Source organism: Erythrolamprus reginae, chromosome 1, assembly GCF_031021105.1.
Source record: "Erythrolamprus reginae isolate rEryReg1 chromosome 1, rEryReg1.hap1, whole genome shotgun sequence".
NCBI classification, from domain to species: domain Eukaryota; kingdom Metazoa; phylum Chordata; class Lepidosauria; order Squamata; family Dipsadidae; genus Erythrolamprus; species Erythrolamprus reginae.
This window is the reverse complement of record NC_091950.1, coordinates 417,663,341-417,682,938: the sequence shown is the minus strand read 5'-3', so window position 1 is coordinate 417,682,938 and position 19,598 is coordinate 417,663,341. Positions and strand designations below refer to the sequence as shown.

Here is a 19,598-nt window from a genome sequence, read left to right as displayed (position 1 = left end):
TAGTTGCGTAAGGCAGTGGCCCCCAACCTGGCATGCTGTAGATCAATGCTGGTCCACGGATTGGGGCTTAGGGACCCATAACGCAAGACATCCCTGAGGATTTTACCCCTCTAGCTGTTGCTGATTCTAGGGCAGTGATGGAGAACTTATGGCACGCAGGTCACAGGTGGCACCTAGAGCCATAGCAGAGGGCACACCAGGTTTTGCCCTATGGCATCTCCAAGCGTGCGTGCGCACTCTAGTCAGCTGATTTTCGGCTTTGGGGAAGGCCATTTCGCCCTCCGGAGGCTTTGATCGTTTTGATGGCTTCGGCCTGACACAGGAAAGCTTCTCTGAAGCCCCAGAGTATGAAAAAAAAGCCCAAAGGGCAAACAGGAAGTTTGGAAAAACGGATCTCCATTTTGCCCATTGTGCTGTTTTTTTAGCATTCCAGAGGCTTCAAATGACGTTTCCTGAAGCCCCGGAGTGCAAAAAAATAACACAATCGGGCAAACAGGAAAGTCCGTTTTTCCAAATTTCCGCTTTGGCCATTTTTCACCATCCCAGGCTTCAGTGAGGGCTTGTGCGCATCAGTGAAGATGGGGAGGGGATTTTGCACGTGCACAGAGGGCTGTTTTTGTGGGGAAGGGACTGGATGTGGGCGTGTGCTTTTTTTGGCATGCAAACCAAAAAAGGTTCACCATCCCTTTTCTAGTGGGGCAGTGCTCAACATCCATTTCAAGGCCATTGAACCTTGACATTTTGGCTAGTATTACATCACAGAACAGTGTTACTTTACCACCAAGGTGATACCTATTTATCTACTTGCATTTGCATGCTTTCAAATTGCCAGGCTGGCAGGAGTTGAGGCGAGGACGTGAGCTCAGCCGTGGCGTGGCCCTTGGTTTTGAACACTGGGCTGCCGGCTTTCCCACCAACAAGCTCTGAATCCTAGCCACCATGCCACCCCCATAATCATGTAAGAGGAACTATAATTTCATTTCGATTTACCCCTTCAATGATCTACACCAGGAGATATTCTGCATGTAACAGGGTAGGAAATGTGTGCCTGCCTTAGGAAAATAAATGGCATTGTGTTTGCAGGAGGAATCTACATCTTTGCCCTGAAACGTTTTAACAAAACCTCCATAATTCTTTTCTTTTTTTCAAAAAGGACCGAACCGTTTTTTTTTTCAATTGCCACAGATTAAAAGCGTACATTTTAAGATAGGATAATGTTGAGATGGTCGAATGCTTGGGAACTAATCAACCCCATTAGTTTTCACACAATTGTTGTTGCAAACACTGGGCAAAGCACAGCTTTTCATGGAGAAAATGAAAATTTATGCTTATTTCATTAGCAGTTGTGGTTCAAATAAGGAACCCTGGGACACCTCAGAAGACACATTAAAATCCAAGCCTTGGAATCATAAAACGGGAAATTGGCTGGAAAACATTTTTTCATACCTTTGAGGGCAATCACTTTGCTAGCAGGGTTCATGATGGCGCTATCGGCTGAAATTGGCCGGCGGATCGGATTGTTCGGGTCGTTCATATCAATGATGACCACCTGAGGCCTGCTCTCCCACTTTCTCTCGTATGCAGATGAATTTGTCGGACTCCATGGTCAAAGTACTGAAGCCGATGTTGGCTGGGTTGATACCCAGGTTCTGGAGCTAAAAAACACAACAGGAATATCAAGGTTTCAATGAGTATTTCAACCCTCTTTCATTGCTAATAGCAATAGCAATAAGAAGAAGAAGAAGAAAGAAGAAGAAGAAGAAGAAGAAGAAGAAGAAGAAGAAGAAGAAGAAGAAGAAGAAGAAGAAGAAGAGGAAGAAGAGGAAGAAGAGGAAGAAGAGGAAGAAGAGGAAGAAGAGGAAGAAGAGGAAGAAGAAATAGAAGAACTGGTGGGATCATAAGCCCAAAAAAGTGGTTGAAAATGAGCAAGAAAAACTACTGTGGGACTTCCAACTTCAGATTGACCAAATTTTGAAACATAATACACCAGACATCCTGATTGCGGAGAAAAAAGAAAGTATGGATCATTGACATTGCAGTCCCAGGAGACAGGATCTCAGTGGACATTTGAAAGCCATCAAAATTGTCAAAATCTCCATCTGTCAATTACAAAATGCCACTTTATTGGGATCAGCATACATAATTCACCACTACATCACGCAGTCCTAGGTGCTTGGGAAGCACCCAACTGGTGAAGAAATACGAAATCCAGCATAGTGATCTCGTTTGCTGGGTTGTATTGCTAACAACAACAACAACAACAACAACAACAATAAGCAACGTATGGAAACTAATCCAGGAGAGAAGCAACCTAGAACTAAGGAGAAATTTCCTGACAGTAAGAACAATTAATCAGTGGAACAACTTGCCTCTCGAAGTTTTGAATGCTCCAGGGGGTTAGACTAGAAATCCTCCAAGGTCCCTTCCAAACCAAACCACATAACACACTCAAAACCGTAGAAATGGTGGTAGACTTTAAGAGAAACCCTTCCACCTCCCACAATACTAGACAACACAGTATCAACAGTAGAGACCTTTAAATTTCTAGGTTCTATCATATCTCAAGACCTAAAATGGTCACCTAACATCAAAAACATCATCAAAAAAGCACAACAAAGAATGTTCTTTCTGCGCCAGCTCAGGAAGCTCAAACTGCCCAAGGAGCTGCTGATACAGTTCTACAGAGGAATCATTGAATCTGTCATCTGCACCTCTATAACTGTCTGGTTTGGTGCTGCAACCCAACAGGACCAACACAGACTTCAGAGGAGAATCAGAACTGCAGAAAAAACAATTGCTGCCAACCTGCCTTCCATTGAGGACCTGTATACTGCACGAGTCAAAAAGAGGGCGGGGAAAATATTTACTGACCCCTCACATCCTGGACACAAATTGTTTCAACTCCTACCCTCAAAACATCGCTACAGAGCACTGCACACCAAGACAACTAGACACAAGAACAGGTTTTTTTTCCCGAACGCCATCACTCTACTAAACAAATAATTCCCTTAACACTGTCAGACTTTCTGCTAAATCTGCACTTCTATTCTACTAGTTTTTCTCATCATTCCTTTCACCAATTTCATCCCATGTTGACTGTATGACTGTAACTTGTTGCTTATATTCTAAGATTTTTATTAATATTGCTTCTTCATTGCTTATTTGACCCCTATGACAATCATTACCGGTAAGTGTTGTACCACAAGATTCTTGACAAATGTATATTTTATTTTATGTACGCTGAGAGCATATGCACCAAGACAAATTCCTTGTGTGTCCAATCACACTTGGCCAATAAAAATTCTATTCTATTCTATAAAAACTAGGAATGGAAATTTCACTGCCAATTATGGATGGAAATTGAGAATTTACTACAATGGCAGGACTTTTCCCCCTGACTGTTGAAAGATTGTTTCTACTTACGGTATTTTAAAAACGTTGTTAGCTGACAGGCACTAAACCTTTGGCAGAGTAGCCAGCTAATCTCTGTTACTACTCATACCATCACTATCCTGGTTAAATAGGATCAAGATGTCATTACAATTAATGTAAAATAATAATCTGAGCTACTCAATAGCTACTGAATTAATCAAGGTGCCATATAAGGTCTGGAAGAAAATATAAAAATTATGCCCAGATTAATTTATTTTATTTTTACATTAAGCCAGGACAATCTATCACAGAGTTTCTCTTTCCCCCCCAAAAAATTCTATACCAACGTTTATTAATAATACATTAATACATTGGACAAAGTGTCATGCACAACATAACTCCATAATAATTCAACAAGAATTCCCTTGCCTTGTATCTATAAGTACAGATGCAGAACTAAGTATACAACTAGCATTTTCCATAAATGGAAGAATCTTCTTAGCAGGTATGTGTTCTTTCAAAGGAGATTTCTATCGGTCATGAATCATAAGGTACCAAAAGTGAAGTATAGCAGGTAATGGTTCAATTCAGCTAAACTATAAAGAGAGGGATCTTACAGTTTTCACAGGTCAACTATAGAATAGAATTTTATTGGCCAAGTGTGATTGGACACACAAGGAATTTGTCTTGGTGCATATGCTCTCAGCGTACATAAAATAAAATATACATTTGTCAAGAATCATGTGGTACAACACTTAACGATTGTCATAGGGGTCAAATAAGCAATGAAGGAGCAATACAGTGATCCCTCAATTATCGCGAGGGTTCCGTTCCAAGACCCCTCGCAATAATCGATTTTTCGCGATGTAGGGTTGCGGAAGTAAAAACACCATCTGCGCATGCGCGCCCTTTTTTTCATGGCCCGCGCATGCGCAGATGGTGGAGGTGGGGAGCGACGAAAGTGCGGAAGCCAACAGATTGCAGCACCCGCTCGCCCGGCCACCCGCCGTTCGCTCGCTGCTCGCCCGGCCACCCGGGTTCGGGGGAGTGCTGGGAAGCCCCCCAGGCCGGCTGCGACCTTTTAAAACAGCCGCGCCGCTTCCCAGCTGAGTCTTGAAGCCAAACGCGGAAGTTCGCCTTTGGCGTTTGGCTTCAGGACTCAGCTGGGAAGCGGCGCGGCTGTTTTAAAAGGTCGCAGCCGGCCTGGGGGGCTTCCCAGCACCCCCCCGAACCCGGGTTGGGGGTTCGGGGGGGGTGCTGGGAAGCCCCCCAGGCCGGCTGCGACCTTTTAAAACAGCCGCGCCGCTTCCCAGCTGACTCCCGAAGCCAAACGCGGAAGTGGTTTTTTAAAAAATTATTTTTAATGTTTTTTTTTAAATCGCGATATAGCGTTTCACGAAGATCGAGATCGCGAAACTCGAGGGATCACTGTATTAATAAAAATCTTAGGATATAAGCAACAAGTTACAGTCATACAGTCAACATGGGAGGCAATATAATATAATTAACTCAGTTCTACCCAATAATATACAGTATTGGGTAGAACTGAGTTAATTATATTAGTCCGGCCCTTTAAAACCATCCCAATTTCTCATGCGGCCCTATGGCAAAATTAATTGCCCACCCCTGGTCTAAGGCAACAGCAAAGCAAAGTATCTTTTGCTTACTGGTGGACGAGGGTTCCTTTAAAAACGGAAAGCTAAAAAGCTGCTGTTCCACATTAGTTGTACTTGGGATGTGCCCCCTTCAGCAGCTATTACTAAGCAACCCGACGTTTTCTTACTTCAAGAGGATTTAACCACCGCTGCATATGCGGCTTAGGAATCGGCCATGAAATTTAAGCAGCCTTCAGCGCATATTCTCTTTTCTTAAAAACCATGTTTAAGCAACTACCCGATTGTGGTTTGCAGTTAAGGGGGTCACACTAACATTCACTTCCTACTTAGCTGGGAGGCCTAGGACAGTCATTCATCCAGGAAAGAACAGAACTCCGAGGGCCATTTCTTTCGAAAGAGATTTCCCTTCTGCAGCAATTTCTCTGGAAGTTTCACTTCCATGCTTATGCAAGATACAGTCTTTTTCCTACCCCGGAGTGATTCATTCAAGGCAACCGGTTTGTGTTTCCTCACAGGTTTTCTAGAATCGCTCCCGTACGAACGGATGCGAGAACTCAGGCCGTGAAATTCACTGTGTGGTCTTTCCCATATTATCAGTGACATTTCATGGGCCTCGTGAAGGGTCCGCCTTCTCAAATTCTGTTGAATCCTTCCTTGCAGCCTCTGATAACAGGCAGGGTGGGCCGCTGTTTAGGGCTGTGGCCTTTTGTTATGCGGCCCGGACAAGGGCAGGCAAGGCTAGATGCTGAGAGCAATTTTCCAAGGGATATGAAGCCTTTTAGATATTTGGGACTAGATTTGGGACTACATTGCACATGCACAATGCTAAAAACAGCTGCTACGCATGCACAGAAGCAAAAAACAGATTAAGTGCAAAGCTAAAAACAAGATAGCGGAGGCCATGACTCCATGACAATTGTGGATTTTATAATGGGTTTTTTTTATAGTTTGGTATTTAGATTTGACATTATTATTATTGTTGTTGTTGTTGTTGTATTGCATTTATATTATTGTAAGCCACCCTGAGTCCCCTGGGACTAGACGGCACAGACAAGAATGAATGAATGAATGAATGAATGAATGAATGAATTCATTCATTCATTCATTCATTCATTGGATTTGTATGCCGCCCCTCTCCGTAGACTCGGGGCGGCTAACAACAATAATAAAAACAGCATGTAAATCCAGTACTAAAACAACTAAAAAACCCTTATTTTAAAACCAATCATACCTACAAACAAACATACCATGCATAAAATTGTAAAGGTCTAGGGGGAAAGATTATCTCAGTTCCCCCATGCCTGACGGCAGAGGTGGGTTTTAAGGCGCTTACGAAAGGCGAGGAGGGTGGGGGCAATTCTAATCTCCAGGGAGAGTTGGTTCCAGAGGACTGGGGCCGCCACAGAGAAGGCTCTTCCCCTGGCCCCCGCCAAACGACATTGTTTAGCTGACGGGACCCGGAGAAGGCCCACTCTGTGGGACCTAACTGGTCGCTGGGAATGAATGAATGAATGAATGAATGGTTTACTACCGGTTCTATACAACCAGTTAGAACCAACTTCTGGGACTGCTGGACTAGAAGACTTCTTAGGTCCCTTCCAGTACTACACTTTTATGTTCTATGAAATACAGATAGTCCTCGACTTGCAACTGTTCGTTTAGTGACCATTCGAAGTGACAACAGCCCTGGAAAAAAGGGGAGACCATTATGACCGTTTTTTCACCCTTATGACCGTCGCAGCATCCCCATGGGCACGTGAATTGCATTTGGATGCTTGATAAGTTCATATCGATGAACGTTGCAGTACTCAAGGTCATGTGGCCCCCTTTTGCAACACCAGATTCACGTCCCAACTGTGTTATTTAACAAACGTGGCAAGAAAGATCGTAACATGGGGCAAATCTCACTTAATAAATTTCTCACTTGGCAACATTAATTCTGGGCTCAAATGTAGTCAAAGATAACCTATATCTGGAGACCACCAGAGTTTTTATGCTACCTTTCAATGATTCTTTCCCTATATCTAACTCTGTGTATTCCTGGAGAATTTTAGCCTTTAAGAAGCATATTACAAAGTCTTTTACAGAAACACAATCCTACCCTGAGGCCTTGCCTGGGTAATAAAGTAGTAGTAGCCTATAATTGTCCAATTACAGGTAGTCCTCAACTTTCAACCATTCATTTAGCAACTGCTTGAAGCTAATAATAGCAATGCGAAAAGTATCTTTACTGCATCTCCCCCCCCCCCAAAAAGAAAAATGATCAAAACCTGCTTAGAAACTGTGGCATGTATTTATTTAGATGGAGGATTCTAGGATCAAATGATCACCAATTGAAACCTTCCCAGCTGGCTTCTGCCCAGCAAAGTCAATGGGGAAGACAAATTTTCTAAACTGAATGATTCACTTAACTGCAGTTATATATTAGGGGAAGATCTCAGGTATGCAATCGTCCCCTATACCCATGAGAAGAAAACCAAATATATATCATTTATTTGCAAAATTACATAGAAACATAGAAGTCTGACGGCAGAAAAAGACCTCGTGGTCCATCTAGTCTGCCCTTATACTATTTTCTGTATTTTATCTTAGGATGGATATATGTTTATCCCAGGCATGTTTAAATTCAGTTACTGTGGATTTATCTACCACGTCTGCTGGAAGTTTGTTCCAAGGATCTACTACTCTTTCAGTAAAATAATATTTTCTCATGTTGCTTTTGATTTTCCCCCCAACTAACTTCAGATTGTGTCCCCTTGTTCTTGTGTTCACTTTCCTATTAAAAACACTTCCCTCCTGGACCTTAATTAACCCTTTAACATATTTAAATGTTTCGATCATGTCCCCCCTTTTCCTTCTGTCCTCCAGACTATACAGATTGAGTTCATTAAGTCTTTCCTGATACGTTTTATGCTTAAGACCTTCCACCATTCTTGTAGCCCCTCTTTGGACCCATTCAATTTTGTCAATATCTTTTTGTAGGTGAGGTCTCCAGAACTGAACACAGTATTCCAAATGTGGTTTCACCAGCACTCTATATAGCGGGATCATAATCTCCCTCTTCCTGCTTGTTATACCTCTAGCTATGCAGTCAAGCATCCTACTTGCTTTCCCTACTGCCTAACTGCACTGTTCACCCATTAAGAATTCTCCTTAATGCATATCAACCTATCTCTGTATAATAAATTCTTTTATGTTATTTGGTTAAAAAAAACCTTATTTTGTTAAGTTATTTGGCATACCAAGCAAAGGAAAACATAATATAACATGACTCACCAAATGTTTTGTCCTAACAACAAAACATGCTTGATTTATAGAGTGCATTAAGGCATTGTTTGCTGAATAAGCCGCTACATTTTTAATGCTCCACCATACAACCCAATGCAAGCCAAACCAAGGAAGCACTCTAACAAACATAATTAAAACTAACCATTGCTTACTGTGATAAAAATAGTATCACACCAGAAGTCCATGAAATAGGTCTTTAAGGGTAATTTATGTGCAGAATAGCAAACACCAGTGGCTTTTAACTAATATTTTCTTCAAAAGCATACTAAAGATTTTCTAGTTTTTATTGTGGCCCAAATCTTTGTTCAAGTACAATTCCCAAATTGCCATTCAGACAGACTGGGGAAAGAAATTAAATAATTCATTGCCTCTTGGGGGAGGGGGAAGAAACATAGAAACATTGAGGGTAGAAAAAGACCTCATGATCCATCTAGTCTGCCCTTATACTATTTTATTTATTTTATCTTAGGATGGATATATGTTTATCCCAGGCATGTTTAAATTCAGTGACTGTGGAAGCATTACATTGTACGGAACTCCAGCAATAGGTAATCAATAGACCGTAATGCTAATAGCTAGCATTTGTAGCAACAGTTAAAACGCTTGACAATGGAACATTTTAAAATCCGGACACTTTAGCAGCAGAGCACATTTTTAGAGTAGGGTATTAGTTTAATTTGTACGCCAACACTAAGCCATTGTTTGTTTCACTATGTCATTGATTAAACCAGACCGGTAAGGCATACACAATACACAAATTTTCTAGTCATAGTTTACAAACCATAAGCAAACCATTCAGCTGCATCAAAGGAAACTGTGTTAATAGTAATTTATTAAACCCGTCTGCCTCTTTTGATTCAACTATAAAGTTAACAGAAGGTATGCCCTAAGTCAGTGGTTCTCAATGTTTTCTTCACCACAGACCACCTTTAAATAGTTTTGGTGGCCATGGACCCCCTCCAAGAGTTACCGTATTTTTCAGAGTATAAGACGCACCTTTGCCCCCTAAAAAACGCTGAAATTTTGTGTGCGTCTTTAAACTCCAAATGTAGCATTTACTAAGCCTTTTTTCAGCCCTAAAGAGGTGCTAACACCATCCTCTGTGTTTTGCTAGCTAAGCAATCTTCCCTTTCTCTGCTTTGTTCATTGCTGCTCTTTCTGACAATCAACTGAGCCTTTTTAGCCCTAACAAGGTGCTAACAGTGAAGCGATCTTCTGTGCTTTGCTAGCCAATAGGATCTTCCCTTTGCCTGCTTTTCTCATTGTTGAAGTGGTGTTTTAGGAAACTGTTTTTTATCCCTAACTAGGGCATATAAAGCAAGCACCTGTGCTCAAAACCAGCAAGCCAATGTGCTGAAGCTGACCAGACTAAAGACTAACCAGATGAATACCTGGTGGGCAGATGTTTTTTTTTTAATTTAACTCCCCCAAAACTAAGGTGACTCGTATACTCCTTTGTATCCCATACTCCGAAAAATATGGTAAATCAAGATTTAAATATTTTTTCCCAATAGCATTTAGCAATATAGCATTTAGACTTATATACCGCTTCATAGTGCTTTTACAGCCCTCTCTAAGCGGTTTACTGAATCAGCCTCTTGCCCCCAACAATCTGGGTCTTCATTTTACCCTCCTCAGAAGGATGGAAGAATGAGTCAACCTTGAGCCGGTGATGAGACTTGAACCGCTGACATTCAGATCTACAGTCAGTTTCAGTGGCCTGCAGTACAGCACTCTACCTGCTGTACTCACCTCATTTATTTATTTTATTAGATTTATAGGCCGCCCTTCTGCTCGCGGACTCAAGGAGGCTTACAGAATAAAATGGACAGAGTAACAATAAATAGAATTTAAAACATTAACATAAATAAAACCCACAGTAAAAACAATCAATCATCCTTCTTTCGTGCTAATGGCGGAGTGGAACTGTCGCTCACGGTTCCCAGGCCTGCCAGCACAGATGTTTCTTTAACGCCTTTCGAAAGGCAAGAAGAGTGGACACGGGGCAGATCTCCAGGGAGAGTTGGTGGTCTGTGAGGCAGCGGTGGGTTCTTTGAACTGCTGAACTACAGCCTTCCTGAGCTCTGTTTTTACTGGCAGAGGGTAGCAGGAGGCCATCACAGCCGAAAACAGAGCTCGGGAGCCCGTTTTCATTGAAAGAGCACTAGGGCCACCATCGGTGCTCCCCAACACAAATGATGTCGAGCTGGCATGCCCCCCCCCAGGCCAAACATAACCCTGATGCAGCCCTCAATGAAATCAAGTTTGGCACCCCTGGCTTAGGGCCTCAAGGGACGCACTCAACTCTGGAGGTGGTTGATGGGTTAAGAAAAGGACCTCGTCCCCATGCCACCCATCTTCATGGCTCTACCTATTCTAGCTGCTTTTTTCAGAGCCGTTGTAACTTTGAAGACTACCTGCTGTACATTTTTCATTCATTCATTCATTCATTTATTGGATTTGTATGCCATCTCTCTCCACGGACTCGGGGCGACTAACAAGAGTGATAAAAACAATATGTAGCAATCCAATAATAAAACAACTAAAAACCCTTATTATAAAAACCAGACATACATACTGACATACCATGCATAAACTAAAGAGGCCCAGGGGGAAAGAACATCTCAGTTCCCCCATGCCTGATGGCAGAGGTGGGTTTTAAGGAGCTTACGAAAGGCGAGGAGAGTGGGGGCAATTCTGATCTCTGCAGGGAGTTGGTTCCAGAGGGCCGGGGCCGCCACAGAGAAGGCTCTTCCCCTGGGTCCTGCCAAACGACATTGTTTAGTTGACGGGACCTGGGGAAGATCCACTCTGTGGGACCTAATCGGTCGCTGGGATTCGTGCGGCAGAAGGCGGTCCCTGAAATAATCTGGTCCGGTGCCATGAAGGGCTTTATAGGTCATAACCAACACTTTGAATTGTGACCGGAAACTGATCAGCAACCAATGCAGACTGCGGAGTGTTGGTGTGACATGGACATTTTTGGGAAAGCCCATGATTGCTCTCGCAGCTGCATTCTGCACGATCTGGCACACCCTTCGTTTTCTGCATGTCGGGTGTAGCTAATGCTACTTTCATGGCTGCAATTTCATAGTGGTCAGACTGGCGAAAGACACCAAAAAAGGGGGGGGAGGGGGTTCCCTAGTGTTTTCACTTTGTCCTTCCTTGAAGCACCTTTCCCCAATGTTCTGTTCCTTACTCTCCATTTTAACAGCCTGCAAGAAATTGAGCAGCAATTAACAACTGCTCAATTACACTGAACTTAAACCCAAGGACAGGCAATTGTTTCCGAATCAAGGCCATCTTCTCTTGCCATGCATATCTAAGCAAGCACAAACAACTCAGAGCCCCTGGTAGTGATGGTCATAACATGCTGGAATAGAACAGAATTTTACTGGCCAAGCGTGATTGGACACACACGGAATTTGTCTTGGTGCCTATGCTCTCAGTGTACATAAAAGAAGAGATAAATTATTTATTTATTCAATTTTTTTTTAATGCTGTCCTTCTCCTTAGACTCAGGGCGGCTTGCAACATGTTAGCAATAGCACTTTTTAACAGAGCCAGCCTATTGCCCCCACAATCCGGGTCCTCATTTGACCCACCTCGGAAGGATGGAAGGCTGAGCCGGTGATGAGATTTGAACCGCTGCCCTACAGATCTACAGTCAGCTTCAGTGGCCTGCAGTACTGCACTCTACCTGCTGCACCACCCCAGCACTTCAAGAATCATAAGGTACAACATTTAATGATAGTCTGGGTATTAATAAGCAATCTATCTATTGCTAGGGAAGAAAGATTGTTTCCCCTTGATCCAAGACATCCTTTCCTACCTTTCAACCTTCCCTCTGTGTCCCTCCCTTCTGATTGGATGTTTTAATTGCTGCTGCTTTCCTCAAAAGGAGTTATTCCTTGCAAACCCATGATCAGTGAGTTTAAAACTCTGGACAATCTTGCTTCCACATTTTTTTTTAATCTATGTAGCTAAAGAGGAGGCAGAGCCTGGGATGGAGTCAAGAGAGGAATCAGCCTGAAATCGGGGTGTCAAACTCAAAGCCTGTGGGCCAGGTCTGGCTCACGGGGTGCTTAGATCTGGGCTTGCAGGGCCGCCGTGGAAACAGCAAATGACTGGCCTACGATGCCTCTGCTACTAAAAATGGAACTCGGGAGGGCTGCAGGATGTCAAACTGGCCACGCCCTCCCCGGCCACATCCACCCCCCACCCCCCAAGGCCAAACACAATCCTAATGCGGCCCTCAATGAAATCATAGAGCCGGGCAGCAACAGAAAAGGCCCTCCCCCGTGGTCCCGTCAACCTACTTTGTTTGGTTGACAGGACCTGGAGGAGGCCAATTCTGTGTGATCTAATAGGCCTCTGGGAGGTATGAGGAAGAAGACGGTCCTGTAAATATGGCTGTGCTTTGATTTTGATGCAGTTAAGCTGGTGTCAATTCTTAACCACACAGAGATAAATCTTTCGCTATGATTATCTGCCCCTAACCTAGTCCTTCAAATGGGTAAGGATCCCAAAAGCACCTTGTAGGGTAGCCAAATCATGAGATGTGTAACACATGCCATCAACTCTGGTCTCACCTGAAGTTACTACCGCTTTTCTGACCTTTCCACTTCCTTTCCCTGTAGGAATCTGATTATAACTGTGCCATCTAGTTCTGTGTGGGAGCCACACCCTCCAAATAATCCTTCATGAGCAATTAGTAACGTGCCACTCCTTTTATAATAAGTCACTTGCAATATGGAGCATTTAAATTGCTGGAATAAAGAGATACTCTGAAACACTGAAGGCTTAGTTTTCCTCTGTTCTTCTTTCCCAAGGAGATGACAACATGTCAGCTGCTTTCTACCCAGGTTATTATCCAGGTCCTTCTGCAGCACAAAGCATGTTTTGGAAATACTGGGACACCATACACACATATACAGAGGTCCTTGAGTTAAGAAAGCCCTGAAAAGGGGGAGAATGTAAGTGCCTTTCTAGTTGAATATGAGCATCCAAGATTAGACAATATACCTGTTCTGTCGGGCTCTCTGGTAGACTCCTCCCAAAAATTCACAGGTACAAATTTCAGACACACACACGTTTGAAAATTCAAAACAATGTTCTTTATAATGAAAATTCACTTAAACCAAGCCCTCTTTTGGTATAGCACAGAGCACTCGTCTCCAAACAAACTGGTAATTTGTACAAGTCCCTTATCAGTTCTGAGATACTTAGCTTGCAGCTGTGAGGCAATTCACAGTCCTTCTTCTTTCACAAAGTGAAACACACTTTGCCCTGATTTAGTTTCAAAGGGGGGGGGGGGGAAGCAGCACACAAAAGGTCAAAATCAGTAAAGCAGTCACAAAACACAATGATCAGATAATCCTCCACAATGGCCAAACCCACAGGCTGCTATTTATAGCAGCCTCACTAATGACCACAGCCCCACCCAACCACAGGTGGCCTCCTTTTCTTTGATAATAATCTCTCAGTTGTTGCTGCCTATGCATCGCTCTCTGCATGCGTGGCTGTATCATTAACTCTTGTTCTGAATCCAAGGAGGAGCTAGATAATTGATCTCCTTCTGAGCTGTCTGCCACACTCTCCTCTTCCCTGTCACTCATGTCTTCTTGGTCAGAGGAGCCTTCATCAGCAGATTCCACGGGGGGGGGGGGGGAACAGGCCTGCAGCATGTGGATGTCTCCCCCACATCCACAGTCCTTGGGGCAGGAGCTGGGCCAGAGCTAAGCACAACAATACCTATTCACTCCATAAACCATTTTATGTGAAATGATACACATTTCTCTGTTTAAATCTCTTTTTTCTTGTATCTTGCCATACCTATCTGTTCTTATCCTATAGAATTTGATTCATCACTGAAGGACTCCAAATTTTCATTTGGAAAATGAAAGGTGATTGGTATCCACAAAAAGGCAGGTGCTGGGCCCGGTGGTCTCTTATTCATATCTCAAATGCATAGTGTTTTCCTATCTTTAAAAAATGCCTTCTACCTGGGTTAAGGATAAAATCACAGAGTCCTAGGTCTTGAAGGGACTTTGGAGGTTTTCAAGTCCAATCCCTTGCTTGAGCAGGAGATATACCTTATACCCTATACTTTTTTTGGTTCACATGCCAAAAGGGGGGAGGGAGCATGGGAGGGTCACGTACATGTGCTCACACTCATAATTCCCTGCTTCCCCCCCTCCCAGTACACAAGGGTACACCTGTTTTTGCTCTCCCTAGGCTTCCGAGTCTTTCTAGGAGCTGGGGAGGGCAAAAACGGCCTTCTGCACCCCGCCAGGGGCCAGTTGGGAAATTTAGGCCATTTATAGTCTCAGGACAGCCTGGGGGGGGGGGCGTTGCTGTTTTTGCTCTCCCCAGGCTGCTAGAAAGACTCTGGAGCTTGGGGAGAGCAAAAAATGGGCCCTCCCGATCCCCTCTGGAGGCTGGAAATAGCTTGCTTCCCGACTCCCAGTGGGCCCAGAAGGCCCCAAAATCAGCTGGCCAGCGTGCAGATTTGCTCCAGACCTGAGTTCAAATGCCCACCAATATGGCTTCACCTGCCACTTGTAGCATGTGTGCCATAGGTTTTTCTTTTTTTAGTTAGAATTTTAAAGACTGCTTTTTGATGTATTAATTGGATTGCTATTATTGTTTCTTGTTTTTTGTACATGTTGTGAGCTGCCCCGAGTCCTCGGAAAGGGGCGGCATACAAATCCAATTAAATATAAATATATAAATATAAATAGGTGCACCATCACAGCCCTATACCATTCTGGAAAAATAGCTGTCTAATTTCTTTATTTAAAAACTCCAGTGGTAGAGCACTCACAACTTCTGAAGACAAAACCATTGGAAGACAGTTCTATCATGTCATTCCTAGTCCTTCTTTTTGATAAGATAGACATACCTAGTTCCTTTAGCCTTTCAGCCATATGGTTTCCTAAACCCTTATCTCAGTTGCTTTTCTCTGTACTCTCTATAGGGCCTTAGCAACGAGTACTAGCACCCATTCCTGATAGGTTATCAGCATTTAACAATGGCTAATTACAATAATACTGGCTGTAACCTATCCATTCTCTTTTTAAGTTTACTCCAAATATCTATCTATCTATCTATCTATCTATCTATCTATCTATCTATCTATCTATCTATCTATCTATCTATCTATCTATTTACAGTATTTGATTTTTATGCCGCCCTTCTCCTTAGACTCAGGGCAGCTTACAACATGTTAGCAATAGCACTTTTTTAACAGAGCTAGGCTATTGCCCCCACAATCCGGGTCCTCATTTTACCCACCTCGGAAGGATGGAAGGCTGAGTCAACCTTGAGCCGGTGATGAGATTTGAACCGCTGACCTTCAGATCTACAGTCAGCTTCAGTGGCCTGCAGTACTGCACTCTACCTGCTGTGCCACCCCGGCTCAATATTTTCAAAATGAGCCCAGCAGCCTCTAAATTAAACATTTAGAGTGAAACCATTCTTATTCCATTTCATCATTTAAGTAACCAAAGCGGGACAAACACCTAGAGCAGGGCTGAAATGCTAATAGTTCACCCTGGTTCGGGCATACTGGTAGCAGTGGCCGCCGTTGGTTCAAAAATTCCTGAGACAAAAATGCCCCAGACAGGCAGCAATCAACCAAAAAGCTAATTTAAATGCTATGGACCAACACCCGGATTTTAAAAATTAAATCTTCAAGAAATCTGTGGGTACTTTACCCCTAGAGATCAAGCTGTAACTGTGAATTTGTGGCTGAAATCTCATTTTCGCTATAGATTTGCTAGGTAGCTTTCTATATATGTCACCACGAACCTCAGCCCTTCTGCCTATGAGAAGATAATAGCATGTAATCTTACAGAAGTACTGTAACAATTGTAATTAGATATTGTTCTAAATGTTTGAAAAAACTCAGCCAAGTGGCATGCTATTAGACATCAAGACTCTGGCCCACGCTGTGCTCTGAGGCTGGAATATATCTCAAGTTACATGCAGAAGGGAGGAATTCTCCAATATTTATTTTATTTATTTATTTTATTAAATTTATAGGCCGCCCTTCTGCTTGCGGACTAGGGAGGCTTACAGAATAAATAGACAGAGTAACAATAAATAGAATTTAAAACATTAACATAAATAAAACCCACAGTAAAAACAATCAATCATCCTTTCGTGCTAATGGCGGAGCGGAACTGTCACTCACGGTTCCCAGGCCTGCCAGCACAGATTATTATTATTATTATTTATTAGATTTGTATGCCGCCCCTCTCTGCAGACTCGGGGCGGCTCACAACAATAACAAGATGTTTCTTTAACGCCTTTCGAAAGGCAAGTAGAGAGGGCATGGGGCGGATCTCCAGAGGGGAGTTGGTTCCAGAGGGCCGGGACCACAACAGAGAAGGCCCTATCCTGTGTACTGCCAGCCGACATTGTTTAGCCAACGGGGCCCAGAGGAGGCCAACTCTGTGCAACCTAACTGGTTGCTGGGACGAGTGAGGCAGAAGACAGCCCCGTAAATAATCTGGTCAAATGCCATGTAAGGCTTTACACCTTGAATATATGAGAACACCTGGCAAAAATTTCTGTTCATGGTTACCTACAAGGATATTTATTACACTGACAACAGAAATTCACCTGAGCCTGTGCAAATGTGACACATGTGCACACTCCAGAGCTACAGGTGGTCTGTGAGGCAGCGGTGGGTTCTTTGAACACATATATATGCAGGGCCGAAAACCCAGCTTCTGTGCATACATGGAAGCAAAAAACAAGACGAGCCCCAAGAAGACCGGCAAGCTGGCCATTGCTGGCGGTTTGGCAAACGGAGAAAATTCCCGCTACCAGTTCTATAGAACCAGTCCAAACCGGTAGGAACCTATCTTTGCTATGAAGTAATCTTCAATGCCGATAAAACCACCACCCATGGTACCAGTGTTACCCAATCTTGGCAACTAGAAGATATTTGGACTTCAAATCCCAGAATTCCCCAGCCAGCTTTTGCTGGCTGGGGAATTCTGGGAGTTGAAGTCGAAATATCTTAGAAACATAGAAACATAGAAGTCTGACGGCAGAAAAAGACCCCATGGTCCATCTAGTCTGCCCTTATACTATTTTCTGTATTTTATCTTAGGATGGATATATGTTTATCCCAGGCATGTTTAAATTCAGTTACTGTGGATTTATCTACCACGTCTGCTGGAAGTTTGTTCCAAGGATCTACTACTCTTTCAGTAAAATAATATTTTCTCATGTTGCTTTTGATCTTTCCCCCAACTAACCTCAGATTGTGTCCCCTTGTTCTTGTGTTCACTTTCCTATTAAAAACACTTCTTCAAGTTGCCAAGGTTGGGAAACACTGCATTGTACCATCCATAGCACCTGGTGCTCATGAATACAATTGGGGAGGGGGAGGGAGAAAAGAGTGGCCTTTGTTTATTTATTCATTCATTTATTTAATTTATTTATTTATTTATTAGATTTGTATGCCGCCTCTCTCGAGGACTCGGAGCGGCTTCCAACAAACAATACAATCTACAAATCCAATATTAAAACAAAACATATTAAGAAAACCCTTTAAAATCATAATCCAATTTTTCTTCTGCAAGCCCTCACTTTGTAAACTATTAGAAAGGTTGCCTGCTTTCTAGCAATATTGTTTCACGCTGTTAATATTTTAATGTTTTATATTGTGTCAAAAGAAAAAGGGAAATACAGGTAATCCTCTGCTTATGGCCATAATTGGGTCCAATATTTCTGTGGTTAAGTGAAGTCAATTTGCCCCATTTTACCACCTCTTATCACAGCTGTTAAGTGTGAATCACTACAGTTGTTAAGAATTCGGCTGCTCCGATGACTTTGCTTATAAAAGGTCACAAAAGAGGAATGGTGTGACACCACCCCCACCCCCGGGACACTGCAATGGTCATAAATGGGAGTCAGTTGCCATGTGCCTGAATTTTTTCAGCACCACTGTAAGTTGTAATAGTCACTAGGTGAACTGTTTATTGGGGAGAGAGGTGGCATACAAATCCAATAAATAAATAAATAAATAAGGACCACTTCCATTTGTAGCTCAGGGTTGAAATGAGGGAGGAAATGGAGCCCCTCCCTTATGATACAAGGTTGCAACGCTTTGGTCTCTTCAGCCTTCAAAGACAGTGTTTAAGGGGTGACTTGATCGAAGTGTATAAAATCATGCATGGGATAGAAAAGGTGGATAGAGAAAAATCAGGCCCTCCCTAAAGCTCATAGTTAAGAAACTGAGGACAAATCAAGGGAACTATTTCTTCACCCAGAGGGTCCTTGGTTTATGGAATTTCCTTCCAGAAGAGGTCGTGACAGCTGTCAGTCTGGATGCCTTCAAGGCAGGATGAGACAGATTCACAGATGCCAAGTGTATCGGTGGTTATTGAAACGGATGTCCATGTGTCGCCTCTATGTTGGTTGAGGCAGGCAGGATTCCCTTGAGTACCATTTGTTGGCGGTCAGGGGAAAGGAAGGGTCTTGCCTTCTCTTTCTGCTCAAGATCCCCATGGACAATTGGTGGGCCACTGTGTGACACAGAATGCTGGACTCGATGGGCTTTGGCCTGATTCAGCAGGGCTCTTCTTAGGTTCTTATGAGGGGTCCTTGGTGTTCTCTAAAACTATACGATTATTTTCTAACAGACTGATATTATCTCATATAGGTAATGAAACGTCTGAGCAGGGGTGGTGCAGTGGTTAGAGTGCAGCAAATGTAGGCTACTTCACCTAAATGCTAGCCGTAGTTCAGCAGTTCAAATCTCACCACCGACTGAAGGTTGACTCAGCCTTCCATCCTTCCGAGGTGGGTAAAATGAGGACCCAGATTGTTGGGGGCAAAAGGCTGATTCTGTAAACCGCTTAGAGAGGGCTGTAGAAGCACTATGAAGCGGCATATAAGTCTAAATGCTAGTGCTATTGTCTGCACGAAAGCAACCAAGCTCAGAGAGCACCAAGCCCCCCCTCATATTCTTGCTTTTATTTTGTAAGCCGAGAGTCGCCTCTCTAATTTATTTAGTAAATTAAAATCATTATGGTTCACAAAAGTCAGCCAGTATCTTCTTTTTATAATGACTATGCTTCAGATTGTCCGAATAAAGACTCCCTCAATAGCCTGCTCCTCCCATCTCTTTTCTACGTCATTGCTGTCCATTAATTTATTCCCTCTTCTGGGCTAGCCATGGCCAGTGCTTAAAAGAGAGGGGGGGGGGCGGGAGAGAGAGAGAGAGCATGGTAAGCAGAAAACGTCCCTTCTTCTGCTTGATGTCCCCTGCCATGTGCTCAGAGGGTTTGGATTCGGACTGGA

General features: G+C 43.2%; 1 protein-coding gene across 1 annotated transcript in view; it reads right to left on the bottom strand.

Annotated features, from left to right (window-relative positions):
* CLTC (clathrin heavy chain) overlaps positions 1-19,598 on the bottom strand; it is a 166,748-nt gene that overhangs the window by 105,776 nt on the left and 41,374 nt on the right. Inside the window, 2 exon segments of the mRNA XM_070735367.1 lie at positions 1,447-1,552; positions 1,554-1,655. Coding sequence (XP_070591468.1) covers positions 1,447-1,552; positions 1,554-1,655 — 208 coding nt within the window.